General features: G+C 38.7%; 1 protein-coding gene across 1 annotated transcript; it reads left to right on the top strand.

Annotated features, from left to right (window-relative positions):
- The first annotated feature begins 385 nt into the window (after positions 1-385).
- LOC110800326 (uncharacterized) lies at positions 386-1,309 on the top strand. The gene has a single exon (XM_022005635.2). It carries the CDS (start codon positions 386-388, stop codon positions 1,307-1,309), a length of 924 nt encoding a protein of 307 aa, XP_021861327.2.
- The last annotated feature ends 15,778 nt before the right edge of the window (positions 1,310-17,087 follow it).

Raw genomic sequence — 17,087 nt, 5'->3', positions numbered from 1 at the left:
GGGTATTCACTCCGAGATTGTGGGAGGTATGGAGGAAGGGCAGGGGGGTGGGAGATTGGGTGGCTCTGCTCTGGAAAGGGTGAAGGAGATGGTGAGAAATGTTAATGTTGTACTGGGTTTGACAAATGGTACGGAAACCCTCGCAAGCAAAGGGGATCTTGAATCCTCTGAAACAGAGCATGGTGGTAACTCTGGAGACCTTGGAGAAGAAGGAACTAGACCTCCATTAGAACAACAGCACACCAGTGTTGACCCAAAATCACCTTGGGTGAACTTATTTTGAGGACCTCAACTCACTGGCAAAGGTAACTCCCTCTCCTTTATTGCTCCCACAATTTTGGAAGGTACTCCTGTTGCTATGCTTGACAAGGTTGATATGAGTAAAATGGCTGCTATTTGGGATTGTGCTTTGATCATGTATGTTGTTGGTGATAAACCCTCCATTGGGGCAGTAATTAGGTATATTGATAAAGAATGGGGTCATGTTGGTAAGCCTAATGTGTTTCTACATGATGAGGGCTATTTTGTGGTTAAATTCTGCTCAAAAAGGGATAGAGATAAGGTACTGGTTGCTAGACCTCACACATTCTTTGGTAGACCTATGATCACTAAGCCATGGTCATCAGATTTTAATTTCCAAGAGGAAATTCTCAGGGTAATTCCAGTTTGGGTGAAGTTCCCTAACTTGCCTCTGTGTTGTTGGGGCATGGATTCTCTCAGTAGGATTGGGAGCCTTGTTGGGGTTCCTTTATTTGCTGATGAGTGTACCTCTAAGCAGTTGAGGATTTCTTTTGCTAGACTCTTAATTGAAGTTGATGTTACTAAAAGTGTCACCAAGGTTGTTCAAATACAAGACTCTTGTGGTAGAACTTTTAATCAGAAAGTGGAGTATGAATGGCTTCCACCTTTTTGTAAGGAATGTAAAATAATTGGGCATGATTGTTCAGTTAAAAAGGGTCAAACAAGATATCAACCTGTTACTCATGTTCAACTAGTGCAGAAAAAGGTGACTAAGGTCTGGAAACCAAAGAAGGTGGTGAATGCTGTTGTTTCTGTACCTGAACCTGCTGTTTCTGAAGAGATCAATCCAAGTTTGATTGCTACTACCCCTTTGCACCAGGCACAGGTGAGTGAGGTTCAAGATGATGGATGGAGAGTAGTATCCAGGAGAAGGAGAGAGTCTAAACATTATGATCATCCTTTGGGATTGGCTCAGGTTCCAAAAGTAGTTGATGTAGTGGAGGGATTTTCTATAGAGGAGGAGGGTGAGGATGCAGAGGTTGAGGAAGGAGATAGGTATCCACCATGATTGTTTGCACTTGGAATGTTAGGGGTCTAAATGATCCTAATAAAGTGGTGGAGGTTAGGAGATTGCTGGAAACCAATAAGATCAGTGTTATTGCTCTGTTAGAAACTAGAGTGAGGGAAAATAAAGCTAGCAAGATTCAGAATAAGCTAGGTAGTTGCTGGAAGTGGGAAATGAATTATTCCTATTCTCCTAAGGGTAGAATCTGGATTGGGTGGAGGCATAGTGAGGTTACCTTTACTATGGGCTTAAAAACTGACCAAGTTATTCATGGTGATTTAGCTGCAAAGGATGGGAATTTTACTGCTCAGTTCACTGCTGTGTATGGCTTGCATACAATTGATCATAGGAGACCACTTTGGACCACCTTGACTCAAATTGGACCAAGTGTGATATACCCTTGGTTTGTCATGGGTGATTTCAATTCAGTGCTGCATGTAGGTGATAGAATCTATGGTAGCCAAGTTTCTGATGCAGAAACAAGAGATTTTGATGCTTGTATTGATGCAACAGGGCTGATAGAGCTCAAGAGTTGTGGAAATTTCTTCTCCTGGAACAATAAAGGGCAAGGTGATTTGAGAATACATTCCAGAATTGATTGGGCCTTTGGGTGTGGTAACTGGCATACTAGTTATCCAGATGTATGTGTGGACTATCTGAACCCAGGTTTATCAGACCACTCCCCTCTTCTGCTGGATTGTAAAGTGGTGAGACAGAGGGGAAGTAGACCATTTGAGTTCTTCAATTACATGGCTGAGCACCCTAAGTTCCATCAGATTATGCAAGAAGGATGGGGATCTGTTGTAAATGGAACTGCTATGTTTCAAGTGTGGCACAAACTGAAAGTCATCAAGCAGGGTCTGAAAACTTTGCATAGAGAAGAATTTGCTAGGCTGGAGGAGAGAATTGATGGTATTAGGTGGGAGCTGGATGACACTCAATCTCAGTTAGCTGCTTCCCCTAGTGATATTGACCTTCAACTGACTGAAAAAGAGTGCACTGGTAAGCTTAAAAAGTTTCTGAGTATTCATAAAAGAGCTCTCAAACAGAAATCAAGAATCCAGTGGTTGAAAACTGGTGATTCAAATATAAAGTTCTTCTTCACAGCAGTAAAGGAGAGATATTCTAGGAACAGTATTGATGTTCTTTATGATGCTAATGGGAGGAAGCTTACCACTGCTGCAGAGATTAAAGATGAGATCAAAGCTTTCTATCATGGTCTTATTGGTTCTGCTGCAGACACTTTGGAGGGTATTGATGTTACAGTTGTGAGACAAGGTAAACAACTTTCTGCAGCTTCAGCTCAATCTTTAGTTCTTCCTGTCTCAACTGCTGAGATTGATATGGCACTGAAAGGGATTGACAGCAATAAAGCTCCGGGTTTAGATGGGTTTAACCGTTTCTTTTTCAAAGAAGCTTGGAGCATCATTAAAGATGACATTTATGTGGCTGTTCAGGATTTCTTCTCCACAGGGAAACTTCTGAAACAAACAAACAACACTACTGTTACTCTAATCCCAAAAATTCACAATGCTACCAGTATCAAAGACTTCAGGCCTATAGCATGTTGCTCCATTGTTTACAAGTTGATTTCAAAAATCTTAACTCACAGAATGCAGTCAATAATTGGTGAAGTGGTGAATGATTCACAGGCTGGCTTCATTCCTGGTAGGAATATTGCTGATAATATCCTACTGGCTTCTGAGCTGGTGAAATGTTATTCAAGGAAATACATCTCCCCTAGGTGTATGATAAAAGTTGACCTCAAGAAGGCTTATGACTCTTTGGAATGGCCCTTCCTGAAGTCAATGATGCATGAATTAGGATTCCCTGACATTTTTATTAGGTGGGTTATGGAATGTTTAGGAACTGTCTCCTACTCTATTCTTGTCAATGGATTTCCTACCCTTCCTATTCCTGCAAAAAAGGGATTGAGGCAAGGGGATCCAATGTCATCCTATCTCTTTGCACTGGGTATGGAGTATTTGTCAAGATGTTTGGCTGCCATGAGTTCACAAAAGGAGTTTAACTATCATCCAAGATGTAAGAAATTGAAGATTACTCACATGATGTTTGCAGATGATCTACTCATGTTTGCCAGGGCAGATTTGCCTTCTATCACTGCTCTTTTTGGAGCTTTTACCAAGTTTTCAAAGGCTTCTGGTCTCAGTGCTAATCTCCATAAGAGTGAAGTCTATACAGCTGGTGTTTATGATGTTGTTTCTAACCAGATTGCTACCACAATTGGCGTTCAGAAAGGTGTTTTCCCCTTTAAATATTTAGGGGTACCCTTGACAACTAGAAAGTTGAGCTTCTCTGATTGTAAACCTCTTATTGAGAGAACAACTGCTAGAATTAAGAGTTGGTCTGCAAGATTCTTGTCCTATGCAGGCAGAGTACAGCTGGTCAAGTCAGTTCTGTTTGGAATGCAGCTCTACTGGTGTCAAATATTTGTAATTCCCAAGAAAGTTATGAAGGCAATCCAAAGCATTTGCAGGTGCTTTCTGTGGACAGGGTCAGATATTGGCTCAAAAAAGGCTCCAGTTTCTTGGGATCACTTGTGCCTCCCAAAGAGTTGTGGTGGGTGGAATCTAAAGGACTTAACAATATGGAATAAAGCTGCTGTTCTCAAACACTGTTGGGCTTTATCTATGAAACAAGACAGACTGTGGGTGAAGTGGATCCACACTTACTATGTGAAGCAGATGGATTTTTGGACCATGCCCATCCCATCTGGGCTAACTTGGTCATTAAGGAAGATCTTGCAGTATAGAGATGTTCTAATGCAAGCAGGAGGAGTGACTCAGTTTGTCCATAATGACAAGTTCAAAATCAGTAAAATGTATAGGCATCTTCAGAGTGGTGCCAGTCATGTGCATTGGAAAAGAATCACTTGTAACAGCAAGGCTAGTCCTAAAGGGACCTTCATTACTTGGTTGGCCTTACAAAACAGGCTACCTACCAAAGACAGATTGATCAGTTGGGATATAGACATTAGTGGTGAATGTGAATTTTGTCTGGTACATGAAGAGAAACTGACACACTTGTTCTTTGAGTGTCAATATTCAAAGGAGATTTGGAGTAGAGTTCTTACTCAAATGGGGATACAGAGAACAATTCAGACCTGGGATGATGAGGTTAGATGGGCAGCTGTATAGAGCAGGAGCACCAAAGAAAGAGCCAAACTGTGTAGTATTGCCTTCATTGAGACACTCTATGCTGTGTGGATTCAGAGGAATTCTAGTGTGTTTAGTGATCACTATGATCCTATAGAGACAGTTGTAAGTAGAATTCTGCTTTGTGTGGCTTGTAGAGTTTAGCTTGTGCCTGTTGGCTTTGTGTTTAGTCGTTGTGTTCTCAGGTTGTTGGGAACTTAGTGTTGGTCTTTGTGACTAGGTGTTATCCTTACTTTGGTAATATAATCAACTTTATTTGCCAAAAAAAAAAAAAAACGAAAACAAGAGTTATGAACAGATGAGTGAGTGTGGAATAAATTGTTTTAAAACCGCAAGAATTTAGATAAATAGTATGTAAAACGAAAATTCAATCTAACTAATTTAACTTTCTAGGTAGTTTAACCTAATGTACGCAGAGTATGTTTGGTTAATTTAAAGCATTGTAATTTATTATTTAGAGGAAGTTATTATTCCTAGAGTTTAGAGTTCTAAAAACTCGACTAATTAGTTGAAACTTTTCTTTAGTTTTTTCTTCCTTACTAAATATCTCAAAATTGAAAATCGAATGACGTTATTCAATAAGTAAGGAAAATCATGGATTTAACTTTATTTCAAGAGTTGACTTATATAATAAAGATAATTATGTATGGTTATAAAACGAAAATCCTGACTAGGAAAATGTTTTGTATGCAAGAAAACGTTTTTTTTTACAGGAAGAAACGGTTCTTAATATAAACATATTCATGTTCTTTTAATAACATATAGAGAATGTATTAACTTTGTTTTGTGTACTTTTTTAAAAAGAGAACATATTAGTAAACAAAATCCTTAATTTCAACTTGAAATTAAATAAATAGATATCTACATTAAATACACAACGATTATGAAAAAAGTTCTCTATTATAAGTTGGTGGTGTTAGGTTATGATACATATGAATAAACATAAATCATGCGGAAAAACCATAAAGCCAGGAAACATATTATTAACACATAATCATTTAGCATAATTCAGATGCATACACTTTGTAGCGTGCCCTCCCTAGCTGCGCCCGAACCGAACAAGAACAAGTCTTTAGGACTCCAAGTGTCGTCCCTCCGTAGATAGTCCACAGCACGTCCGGATCCGCCTTAAGCTTGACCAACTAGAATCGCCCTTAAGGTACTATAAATTTCGGCTAATAGGGCAAGAGTGTATGACTGATTTTTGCGAAAATCTTACCTTTGAATACTTGAATCTTACGTGTATAAATTTGTGACCCTAGGCACATATTTATAGAGTTATGGAAAAGGACTTAGAATCCTATTAGAATACCTATTTAGTTTAATTAGAATCCTATTAGGACTCTTATTAAATAAAATCTATCTACTAGGTTTAGGATTTAATCATAAAACAAATTCTAATAGCTTTAGGATTTGTATTGCACACAACCGTACACGAGCACGAGCATGAGCACCACCCGCGCAAGCCTTGCGGCCCACGCGAGCTGCACTCGCTCGCAGCCCTAATGTCGCAGCCCAGATTTGCTCCGCGCGCGCCAAGGCCTTGCTGGGCCTGGCCTTGCGCTGGGCCTGGCTAGGCTTGGTTGTGTGTGATGCGTGTGGCTTTGCTGGGCGATGGCCCGGCTTCGTGCTGGGCCTTCGTCTGGCAGGCCTTGTCCGATGCTAATTCGTACGATACGCTTCCGATTAAATTCTCGATTCCGGAATTCATTTCCGATACGAACAATATTTAATATTTCCGATTCCGGAATTAATTTCCGTTTCGAACAAATATTTAATATTTCCGTTTCTGGAATTATTTTCCGATTTCGATAATATTTCCTATTCTGACCATATTTCCGTTTCCGGCAATATTTCCGATTCCGGCAATATTTCCATTTCCGATAATATTTTCCGATACGTACCATGTTTCCGTTTCCGGCAACATCTACGACTTGGATAATACTTATATTTCCGATACGATCCATATTTCCGTTTCCGGCAATATCATCGTTTCCGGAGTATTCATTTACTTTCCTTTGACGATCTCAGCTCCCACTGATAACAAGATCCGTCGATTCCAAATATCCATAGATGGAGTATTTAATGCCATTAAATACTTGATCCGTTTACGTATTATTTGTGTGACCCTACGGGTTCAGTCAAGAGTAAGTTGTGGATTAATATCATTAATTCCACTTGAACTGAAGCGGCCTCTAGCTAGGCATTCAGCTCACTTGATCTCACTGAATTATTAACTTGTTAATTAATACTGAACCGCATTTATTAGACTTATCATTAAATGCATACTTGGACCAAGGGCATTATTTCCTTCAGTCTCCCACTTGTCCTTAGGGACAAGTGTGCATTTCCTAATTCCTTTGTCGCTCGATGCTTGCTCTTGAACATAAGGTAAGAGTTGTCATCCTTATTATGTCCAGAGGTGTTTCTCGGTTTTAGAGTTCAACTGATCAAATAAAAAGATAATCATATCCTATGATTCATCTGAGCACGGCCATGCATTTTACAGTTTCTAGCTCTCCGAGTGGCCTTGTACAACTTTTAAGCATCTCATCCCGATTTATGGGAGGACAATCCCAATCTTGCGATCTTGAGATTAGACTTCGTTTGATAGGTGATTACCTGAGCGTTGCCTTTATAGCCTCTTTTACGGTGCGACGGTTGGTCAACGTCAAAGTAACCAGTTCTCAAACAAGTAATCTCAAATCACTCAGGTATTGAGGATTTAGTGTCTAATAATTTTAATGAAATTTACTTATGACAGATTTTCATCTCTTATAGTAAAGTTTCATAGGTCTGTCCGATACTAGTCTTCCCAAAGTAAGTATCTATGCAAATGATTACGACATTGCCATGTCCATATAGTTCAAGAAACAGAACTACTAGTCATCTTGCATTCTAGTCGTCTAATGTTTTCTATGAGTCCATCTTTATAGAAAACTCCGACCAGGGACCATTTTCAACTTTTGACATTCAAGTTCACTTGATAGACATTTCTTAGTTACAGGACTGGTCCTGACAGTCTATCTTGAATATATCGTCAAATTGAAGGGACTCATCATTTAATAAACCACAAATTAAATGGAAAAATGAATTCTATTCATTTATTGTGAATGATTAACCAATAATGTTTTACAAAGTATTAAACTCTAAAACATTAAAACATTAAACAAGGACATCAAAGCCATTCTCCAATATGCTTGATTCCCATAGCTGTAGTGTGCGAGTTGTGCTTCGCCTGCGGCAGAGGTTTAGTCAATGGATCTGATATGTTGTCATCAGTTCTAATCTTGCTTATCTCGACTTCTTTTCTTTCAACGAACTCTCGTAGAAGGTGAAACCTACGAAGTACATGCTTGACTCTTTGGTGGTGTCTAGGCTCCTTTGCCTGTGCAATAGCTCCGTTATTATCACAATATAGGGCTATTGGTCCTTTAATGGAGGGGACTACACCAAGTTCACCTATGAACTTCCTTAGCCATATAGCTTCCTTTGCTGCTTCATGTGCAGCAATGTACTCCGCTTCAGTTGTAGAATCCGCAATGGTGCTTTGCTTAGCACTTTTCCAGCTTACTGCACCTCCGTTGAGGCAGAAGACAAACCCAGACTTTGATCTGAAATCATCTTTTTTGGTTTGGAAACTTGCATCCGTATAGCCTTTAACAATTAATTCATCATCTCCACCATAGACCAGGAAGTCATCTTTATGCCTTTTCAGGTACTTCAGAATATTCTTGGCAGCAATCCAATGTGCCTCTCCTGGGTCTGAGTGCGTACGCAACATCCGGGCGTGTACATATCATAGCATACATTATTGAACCAATCAATGATGCATATGGAATCCCACTCATTCGTCTACGCTCATCAAGTGTTTTTGGGCACTGAGTCTTGCTTAGAGTCATTCCATGAGACATGGGTAGGTAGCCTCGCTTGGAGTCTGCCATCTTGAACCTTTCAAGCAGCTTATTGATATAAGTGCTTTGACTAAGTCCAATCATCTTTTTAGATCTATCTCTGTAAATCTTGATGCCCAATATATACTGTGCTTCTCCTAGATCCTTCATCGAAAAACATTTCCCAAGCCAAATCTTGACAGAGTTCAACATAGGAATGTCATTTCCGATAAGTAATATGTCGTCGACATATAGTACTAGAAAAGAAATTTTGCTCCCACTGACCTTCTTGTATACACAAGATTCGTCTGCGTTCTTGATGAAACCAAAGTCACTGACTGCTTCATCAAAACGTATATTCCAGCTCCTTGATGCCTGCTTCAATCCGTAGATTGATTTCTTTAGCTTGCATATCTTTTTAGCATTATTTGGATCCTCAAAACCCTCAGGCTGTGTCATAAACACAGTTTCTGTTAAAACACCGTTTAAGAAAGCGGTTTTGACATCCATCTGCCATATTTCGTAATCGTAATATGCAGCGATTGCTAACATTATCCGAATAGACTTTAGCTTTGCAACTGGTGAAAAGGTTTCATCGTAATCCACACCGTGGACTTGCCTGTAACCTTTTGCAACCAATCTAGCTTTGAAAACTTCAAGTTTCCCATCCTTGTCCTTTTTCAGTTTGAAAACCCATTTGCTTCTTATGGCTTGGGAGCCATCTGGCAAATCGACCAAATCCCATACTTGGTTTTCAGACATGGAGTCTAATTCAGATTGCATGGCTTCATGCCATTACTTGGAGCTAGGGCTCTTCATAGCTTGTTTGTAAGTCGCAGGTTCATCACTTTCAAGTAATAGAACGTCATAGCTCTCGTTAGTCAAAATACCTAAGTACCTTTCCGGCTGAGATCTATATCTCTGCGATCTACGCGGGGTTACATTTCTAGATTGACCATGATTCTCACCAGATACTTCTAAAGATCTCTGAGTTTCATCCTGAATGTCATCTTGAGCATTCTCTAGAGTTTGTTGTTTGACTCGAATTTCTTCGAGGTCAACTTTTCTCCCACTTGTCATTTTGGAAATGTGATTCTTTTCCAAAAAGATACCATCTCGAGCAACAAACACCTTGTTCTCAGATGTATTTTAGAAGTAATACCCCTTTGTTTCCTTTGGATAGCCCACAAGGATACATTTGTCAGATTTTGGATGAAGTTTGTCTGAAATTAATCGTTTAACGTATACTTCACATCCCCAAATCTTAAGAAAAGACACAGTTGGAGGCTTTCCAAACAATAACTCATATGTAGTCTTTTCAACAGCTTTAGACGGAGCTCTATTTATAGTGAGTGCAGCTGTATTTAGTGCATGTCCCCAAAATTCTATTGGAAGTTCGGCCTGACCCATCATTGATCTAACCATGTCTAGCAAGGTTCTGTTCCTCCGTTCCGACACACCGTTCCATTGTGGTGTTCCAGGAGGAGTCAATTCTGATTGAATTCCACATTCTTTCAGATGGTCATCAAATTCATAGCTCTGATATTCACCGCCTCTATCAGACCGCAGTGCCTTAATCTTCTTGCCTAATTGATTCTCTACTTCACTCTGAAATTCCTTGAATTTGTCAAAGGATTCAGACTTATGCTTCATTAGGTAGACATAACCATATCTACTGAAGTCATCAGTGAAAGTGATAAAGTAGCTGAAACCACCCCTAGCATTTGTACTCATTGGTCCACATACATCTGTATGGATTAAACCCAATAGTTCAGTTGCTCTTTCTCCAACTTTAGAGAAAGGTTTCTTTGTCATTTTTCCAAGTAAACATGATTCGCACTTACCATAATCCTCTAAGTTAAATGGTTCTAGAATTCCTTCCTTTTGAAGTCTTTCCATGCGTTTCAAGTTAATATGGCCTAATCGACAATGCCACATAAAGGTGAGATCTGAATCGTCCTTTTTGGCCTTTTTGGTATTTATGTTATAAACTTGTTTGTCGTGTCCTAATAAATAAAGTCCATTGACTAATCTAGCATATCCATAAAACATCTCTTTAAAATAAAACGAACAACTATTGTCTTTTATTAAAAAGGAAAATCCCTTAGCATCTAAGCAAGAAACAGAAATGATGTTTTTAGTAAGACCTAGAACATGGAAACACTCTTCCAGCTCCAATACTAGCCCAGAAGGCAACGACAAATAATAAGTTCCTACAGCTAATGCAGCAATCCGTGCTCCATTTCCCACTCGTAGGTCGACTTCACCCTTGCTTAACCTTCTACTTCTTCTTAGTCCCTGTGGATTGGAACATAAGTGTGAGCCACAACCTGTATCTAATACCCAAGAAGTTGAATTAGCAAGTATACAGTCTATAACGAAAATACCTGAAGATGGAACGACTGTTCCGTTCTTCTGATCTTCCTTTAGCTTTGGACATTCTCTTTTGCAATGGCCTATTCCATCACAATAAAGACAGCTTGATGTGGACTTCTCCTGCTTTGATTTAGCATTACCCTTGGACTTTCCACCTTTCTTGAACGGTCTCTCTTTAGCCTTGAGTAAATCTTTGGCTTCACAGTCCAGTATTATCTCAGCCTTTCTGACAAGGTGAACAAATTCTGCAACTGTTTCTTCTCTTGGTTCACTTAGGTATAGTTTCTTGAAGCGACCAAAACCACTGTGCAGTGAATTGAGCAAGATAGAGACTGCCATCCTTTCGCTTATTGGTGTTCCTAGCAGACTTAGGCGATCAAAATATGAAAGCATAAGATCCACATGGTACCTTAGTGGGACGCCTACCCTTTGTTTAGTGCGAAGGAGCTGAACATGTGTTTCTTGGACCTCCATCCTATAACACCTGTTGGGAGAACTAACCTTCAGACCAGACATTGATTCGATCAACTCATGGACGTTCAGGTCCCTGTCCTCCGTGCTTCCACGACAGATATCCCTCAGATTCTTGATGAGCGTAAAAGGTTCGTAAGCTACAAACCTTCTAGCCCATTAATCAGGGATATTGTTCAGCATGAGACTCATAACCCTTTTGAGATCCGCATCCCAGGCGGCAAATCTTTCAGGGGTCATGTCTCTGGCATAGTAGCTTGGCATGGGATGTAACAGTACATACTCAAGTCCATTGAGTCTGACTATTTCAACTAGCTTAGCTTCCCATTCAAGAAAATTTGTTAGGTTCAGCTTGACCATAAGCTCATAACCCATGATGATGTTTTGATTGTTGTTTGCCATAGTAAAACTACAATAGAAAAAGAATAAACAAATAAAAAATCATTCACAGTTTCTCTTAATAAACTTAAATTCTAGCATACATGCATAATTTAATGTTCATTAAGCATTTTATTCAAGTTATGTGTTCCGGCAGGTGTGAATAAAATGATTCCAAGATCCTAAAACCCATTGAAGAATTAAGCACATTATGTATTTAGACTCAATTCTAAAATCTTTTAGGTAAGCAAAAGCCTTTTGCTAATAGTCTAGAAACTACTCTTGGTTGATAGGTACGTCTAAGAACTTATTAGGTAAACCTATCGATTTTGCCACGACATAAAAGGACTCCTTACTTATATCGTTGAGTTTCACCAAAACTAACATGTACTCACAATTATTTGTGTACCTTACCCCTTTAGGATCAATAAGTAACACCTCGCTGAGCGTAATCTATTACTAGATTGATGTAAAGGTTATCCAAGTAAGTGTTATTTTGGCATGGCACCTTTTAACTCAATTTTTAAGTTTTGAACTTAAGGCTCTTACTATATTGGTTAGATTTTAAGTGAACTAAAATCCTTAATCATGCAACATAATCAATCTTCAATCTCATGCATATTTAAGACATATTTAAAAGCAATAAATAACTTAAAGCATGCATAAGATAAATGTGATCTAGTATGACCCGACTTCATCTTGAAGCTTCAACTTCAAAGTCCGTCTTGAAAATGGTTGGAAACTTCGTCTTGAATTTCACCGTGGGAGGCGCCATTTTCTTCAAATAGGATCAGCTATAATTAAACTAATTACAACTATTTGATGGTACGCAGACCATATTTGAATTGAAAAACAAATTTGGTGCATTAGACCAATTACATTCAAATTAATGGTTCGCAAACCATATTTTCTATCCTATTTGGGCCATACTAGTCACTTCATAACCTGCAAAACAGTACATATACAATATATACCATTCACCCATTCATTATCATGAATGGCCCACATAGACTTTGTTAGTAAAAACACATTGTATGCATCACATAAATATTTGCAGCAATTAATCAAGGGCACCAATAATCTACCAATTATTCAGTCCTTATTAATTTTAATCAAGTTGTTTAACCTTAAAGGATTTGTAGACCTAATCAAGAGTTTATGACTAAAATTGCTCCCACTTAAACCAATAACATTATATGCTTTACTAATTTTAAACATAAAAATGTAATTCTAGTCTAACCGGAAACATACAAGTTTAATTAAAATTTAAAGCTCATATAAAATTATAATTGAATCCATTTATTTAATTTATTTTTCAGTTGAATTAAATGAATTTAAATTAATTCAAGGTTTAATTTTAGTAAAATAATTAGTATAAATAAAAATTTATAATAATTATAATATTCAAAATTAAAATCCGAGAAAACAATTTAAATTATTAATTTTAAAATTAATTAAAATTATTTCTGAACTGAAAATCTCAAATTAAAATTCAAAACGATTCAATCGTAACACGGCGAGCACTTGAGCTTGCGCCCAAGTCCCATCGTGTGCACGACTGGTCGCTGCACAAGGCACGCATGGCTCCACGCAACACGCAGCCACAGGCCACACGCACAAGAAGCCATCGCTGGCCACGCTGCGCGCAGCCTCGTGCACTGTCGCGTCTGCTGCTGCTTTCCCTCGCAAGGTCTCGCTCGCTGCACGCGAGCCAGCGCTCGCTGCGCGAGCCAGTGCGCGCTGTGGCACAGCTCCCTTGCTGCCCACACGCGACTGCTCGCTTGCCTTTCCCCTCGCCCACGCCCATCGCATAGCACACACGGGCAGCACCTTTGCTTCGCGCGCGCGCCATGCTATGCTGCTCGCTGCATTCGTACCGCACGGGCGACGAGCTCCCTTGCTCGTCGTCGCGTGCCCGCACTATACAACACCTCTTAAGGGTAACACGTAGCTTCCTTTGCTTTGTGCGTGCAACATTTATGAGCGTTTTCATAAAAAATTAAAAAAAATTATTTAAAATTAACGACAAATTAATAAATCATATTAATTTCATAATTTTAGGGCGAAAAATCGAAAATTTATTAATCAATTACTTTCCGATTAACATGGATTCAAATCTAGGTCATAAAAATTTAAAATTTAACATAAATTCACAATTTTTATGGTGGATTTTAATCATGGATTATTAATTAATTAATTATGAAAAATTATTAATTAAATTATTAATTAATTATGAAAAACAAATTAATTCTAAATTATTCGAATTTCAACAAATTAATCATAATTACAAATTAGGTTGTATAATTAACAAGTCTAGGCATTCATAATTGTTAAACATATACTGTAGGTCAATCAAAAACTCAAGATTTATCAACAAGAATCGCAAAAATTCAATTTAACATCTTAAATTTACAAACTTTTGCGTTCGAAAAACTTAAACCTCCGAAAAGTCATAGTTAGGCTTCGAATTTGGGAATTTTAGAATTCCTTTTACATGCGAAATTGACACAAAAATCAGACGATTTGGTTGAGTAACTAATATTCTGCCGAAAAACTGCGTACATATAATTAAATAAACGCAATTGGCAATTAAATACGAAAACTAATCACCCCTTTAATTCCTTGCAAATTTGTAAAATTTAATCATGTTCATACAATTTAGATTATGAAAATAATAAGAGGCTCTGATACCACTGTTAGGTTATGATACATATGAATAAACATAAATCATGCGGAAAAACCATGAATCCAGGAAACATATTATTAACACATAATCATTTAGCATAATTCAGATGCATACACTTTGTAGCGTGCCCTCCCTAGCTGCGCCCGAACCGAACAAGAACAAGTCTTTAGGACTCTAAGTGTCGTCCCTCCGTAGATAGTCCACTGCACGTCCGGATCCGTCTTAAGCTTGACCAACTAGAATCGCCCTTAAGGTACTATAAATTTCGGCTAATAGGGCAAGAGTGTATGGCTGATTTTCGCGAAAATCTTACCTTTGAATACTTGAATCTTACGTGTATAAATTTGTTACCCTAGGCACATATTTATAGAGTTATGGAAAAGGACTTAGAATCCTATTAGAATACCAATTTAATTTAATTAGAATCCTATTAGGACTCTTATTAAATAAAATCTATCTACTAGGATTAGGATTTAATCATAGAAAAAATTCTAATAGCTTTAGGATTTGTATTGCACACAACCGTACACGAGCACGAGCACGAGCACCAACCGCGCAAGCCTTGCGGCCCACGCGAGCTGCACTCGCTCGCAGCCCAAATGTCGCAGCCCAGATTTGCTCCGCGCGCGTGAAGGCCTTGCTGGGCCTGGCCTTGCGCTGGGCCTGGCAAGGCTTGGCTGTGTGTGATGCGTGTGGCTTTGCTGGGCGATGGCCCGACTTCGTGTTGGGCCTTCGTCTGGCAGGCCTCGTCTGATGCTAATTCGTACGATACGCTTCCGATTAAATTCTCGATTCCGGAATTCATTTCCGATACGAACAATATTTAATATTTCCGATTCGGGAATTAATTTCCGTTTTGAACAAATATTTAATATTTCCGTTTCCGGAATTATTTTCCGATTTCGATAATATTTCCGATTCTGACAATATTTCCGTTTCCGGCAATATTTCCGATTTCGGCAATATATCCATTTCCGATAATATTTTCCGATACGTACCATGTTTCCGTTTCCGGCAACATCTACGACTTGGATAATATTTATATTTACGATACAATCCATATTTCCGTTTCCGGCAATATCATCGTTTCCGGAGTATTCATTTACTTGCCTTTGACGATCTCAGCTCCCACTGAAACCAAGATCCGTCGGTTCCGAATATCCATAGATGGAGCATTTAATGCCATTAAATACTTGATCCGTTTACGTACTATTTGTGTGACCCTACGGGTTCAGTCAAGAGTAAGCTGTTGATTACTATCATTAATTCTACTTGAACTGAAGCGACCTCTAGCTAGGCATTCAGCTCACTTGATCTCATTGAATTATTAACTTGTTAATTAATACTGAACCGCATTTGTTAGACTTATCATTAAATGCATACTTGGACCAAGGGAATTATTTCCTTCAGGTGGTAGAATCAAGATAAAATTTTTTACGTACCATATAAGGAGGGTATGGGTTGGGTTTACACGCGACATGTCCCACACACGTTTTAACCTGCTCCAAATCCTTGAATATTTTATTGTACATATTAAGTATTTTCTTGATTTTATGATTTGTTAGTACATAAGCGGTGGTATGCCATAAATAATTTTAGAATATGTTCCCACCGCCATTGATAAAAATCTATCTATATATTATAATAAAAGAGAGGAAATCAATGTGGTGATGACAAATGTCACTCATTGACAATAACTAATTAATTAATAAATAATATTTTATCATATTTAATTTACTATATTTATGGTGACAATAACGAATCACTTATACATATATATGATTATACACTAACAAACTTGTCTTAACATATATGATTCGTTATTTAGAGAAGCCATATATATTCTCTTCTCCTTATTCATTTTCTTAACAAATACTATTGTTATTCGTTATTTGATTAGGCCATTTTCTTGGATGCTTTTCAATGTGTAATACAAAATCGTTTGTTACATTACTTATCATAAGAAAATTATATTACATGAGCATATAATTCATAATACAGTAATGTTAGTATGTAGATCATGTAGGGGAATACAGTTAAACATAATAACATGTGCGGAACAATCCCCAAAGCCAGGAAACATGTATAAAGCACAGATTAAGCAAACTTACATTCGAAGCGTGTTTTCCACAATAATCTGTCAACGAACACGAACAAAGAACTCCACTTGTCGTTCCTCTACTTGGTTCACCGAAACGATCAGATCCGTCTTGATAATCGTAGCTTAGACAATTGATCAAGATACTTTGCTTTTGGGAAGAACTTACTTTGGAGGCAAAGAGAGAATTAGGGTTCTCTGTGTCTCTAGGGTTTGAGTAATATGAATTGTGTGTGTGTTGGAAACAAGGTTGTAAGGTTATATCATTAACCTTACTAACCGACCAAGCAAGAAGCAAGGACGGCTAGCAAGCCGTGCGAGCCAAGCAACGGACACACGCCCGCGCCCAGCGACACACTGCAGGCCGATTCCCACAGCGCGCGCGCCGAGCAGCTGGGTCGTGGGCCTTGCTCGCTCGTCGTGCTGTGCGCTACTGCATGCTGTTGCGTGCTCGCGCCCAATGGGCTTTCCTCGCTTGCCTTGGCTCGTGAGCTTGCTGGCTCGTTGGGCCTTGCACGCTTACGTGCTTGGCTCGACGGGCCGACAACTCCGATGCCCTTCGTATTCGCGATTTAATATATTTCCGATATATTATTTATCGTTCCGTATACGACGAATCACCGTCGTACGATACGATTTATTCGTGTCGCCCAGCTTACGAATATTCGCGATACCATACACGATTCCGACAAAGGTCGTATCG

Source organism: Spinacia oleracea, chromosome 5, assembly GCF_020520425.1.
Source record: "Spinacia oleracea cultivar Varoflay chromosome 5, BTI_SOV_V1, whole genome shotgun sequence".
NCBI lineage: Eukaryota > Viridiplantae > Streptophyta > Magnoliopsida > Caryophyllales > Amaranthaceae > Spinacia > Spinacia oleracea.
This window is presented reverse-complemented; position numbering and strand designations above follow the sequence as displayed.

What these genes read in the sequence shown, in the direction of transcription:
- LOC110800326 (XM_022005635.2), top strand. Translation starts at nt 386, where the DNA reads ATGGCTGCTATTTGGGATTGTGCTTTGATCATGTATGTTGTTGGTGAT.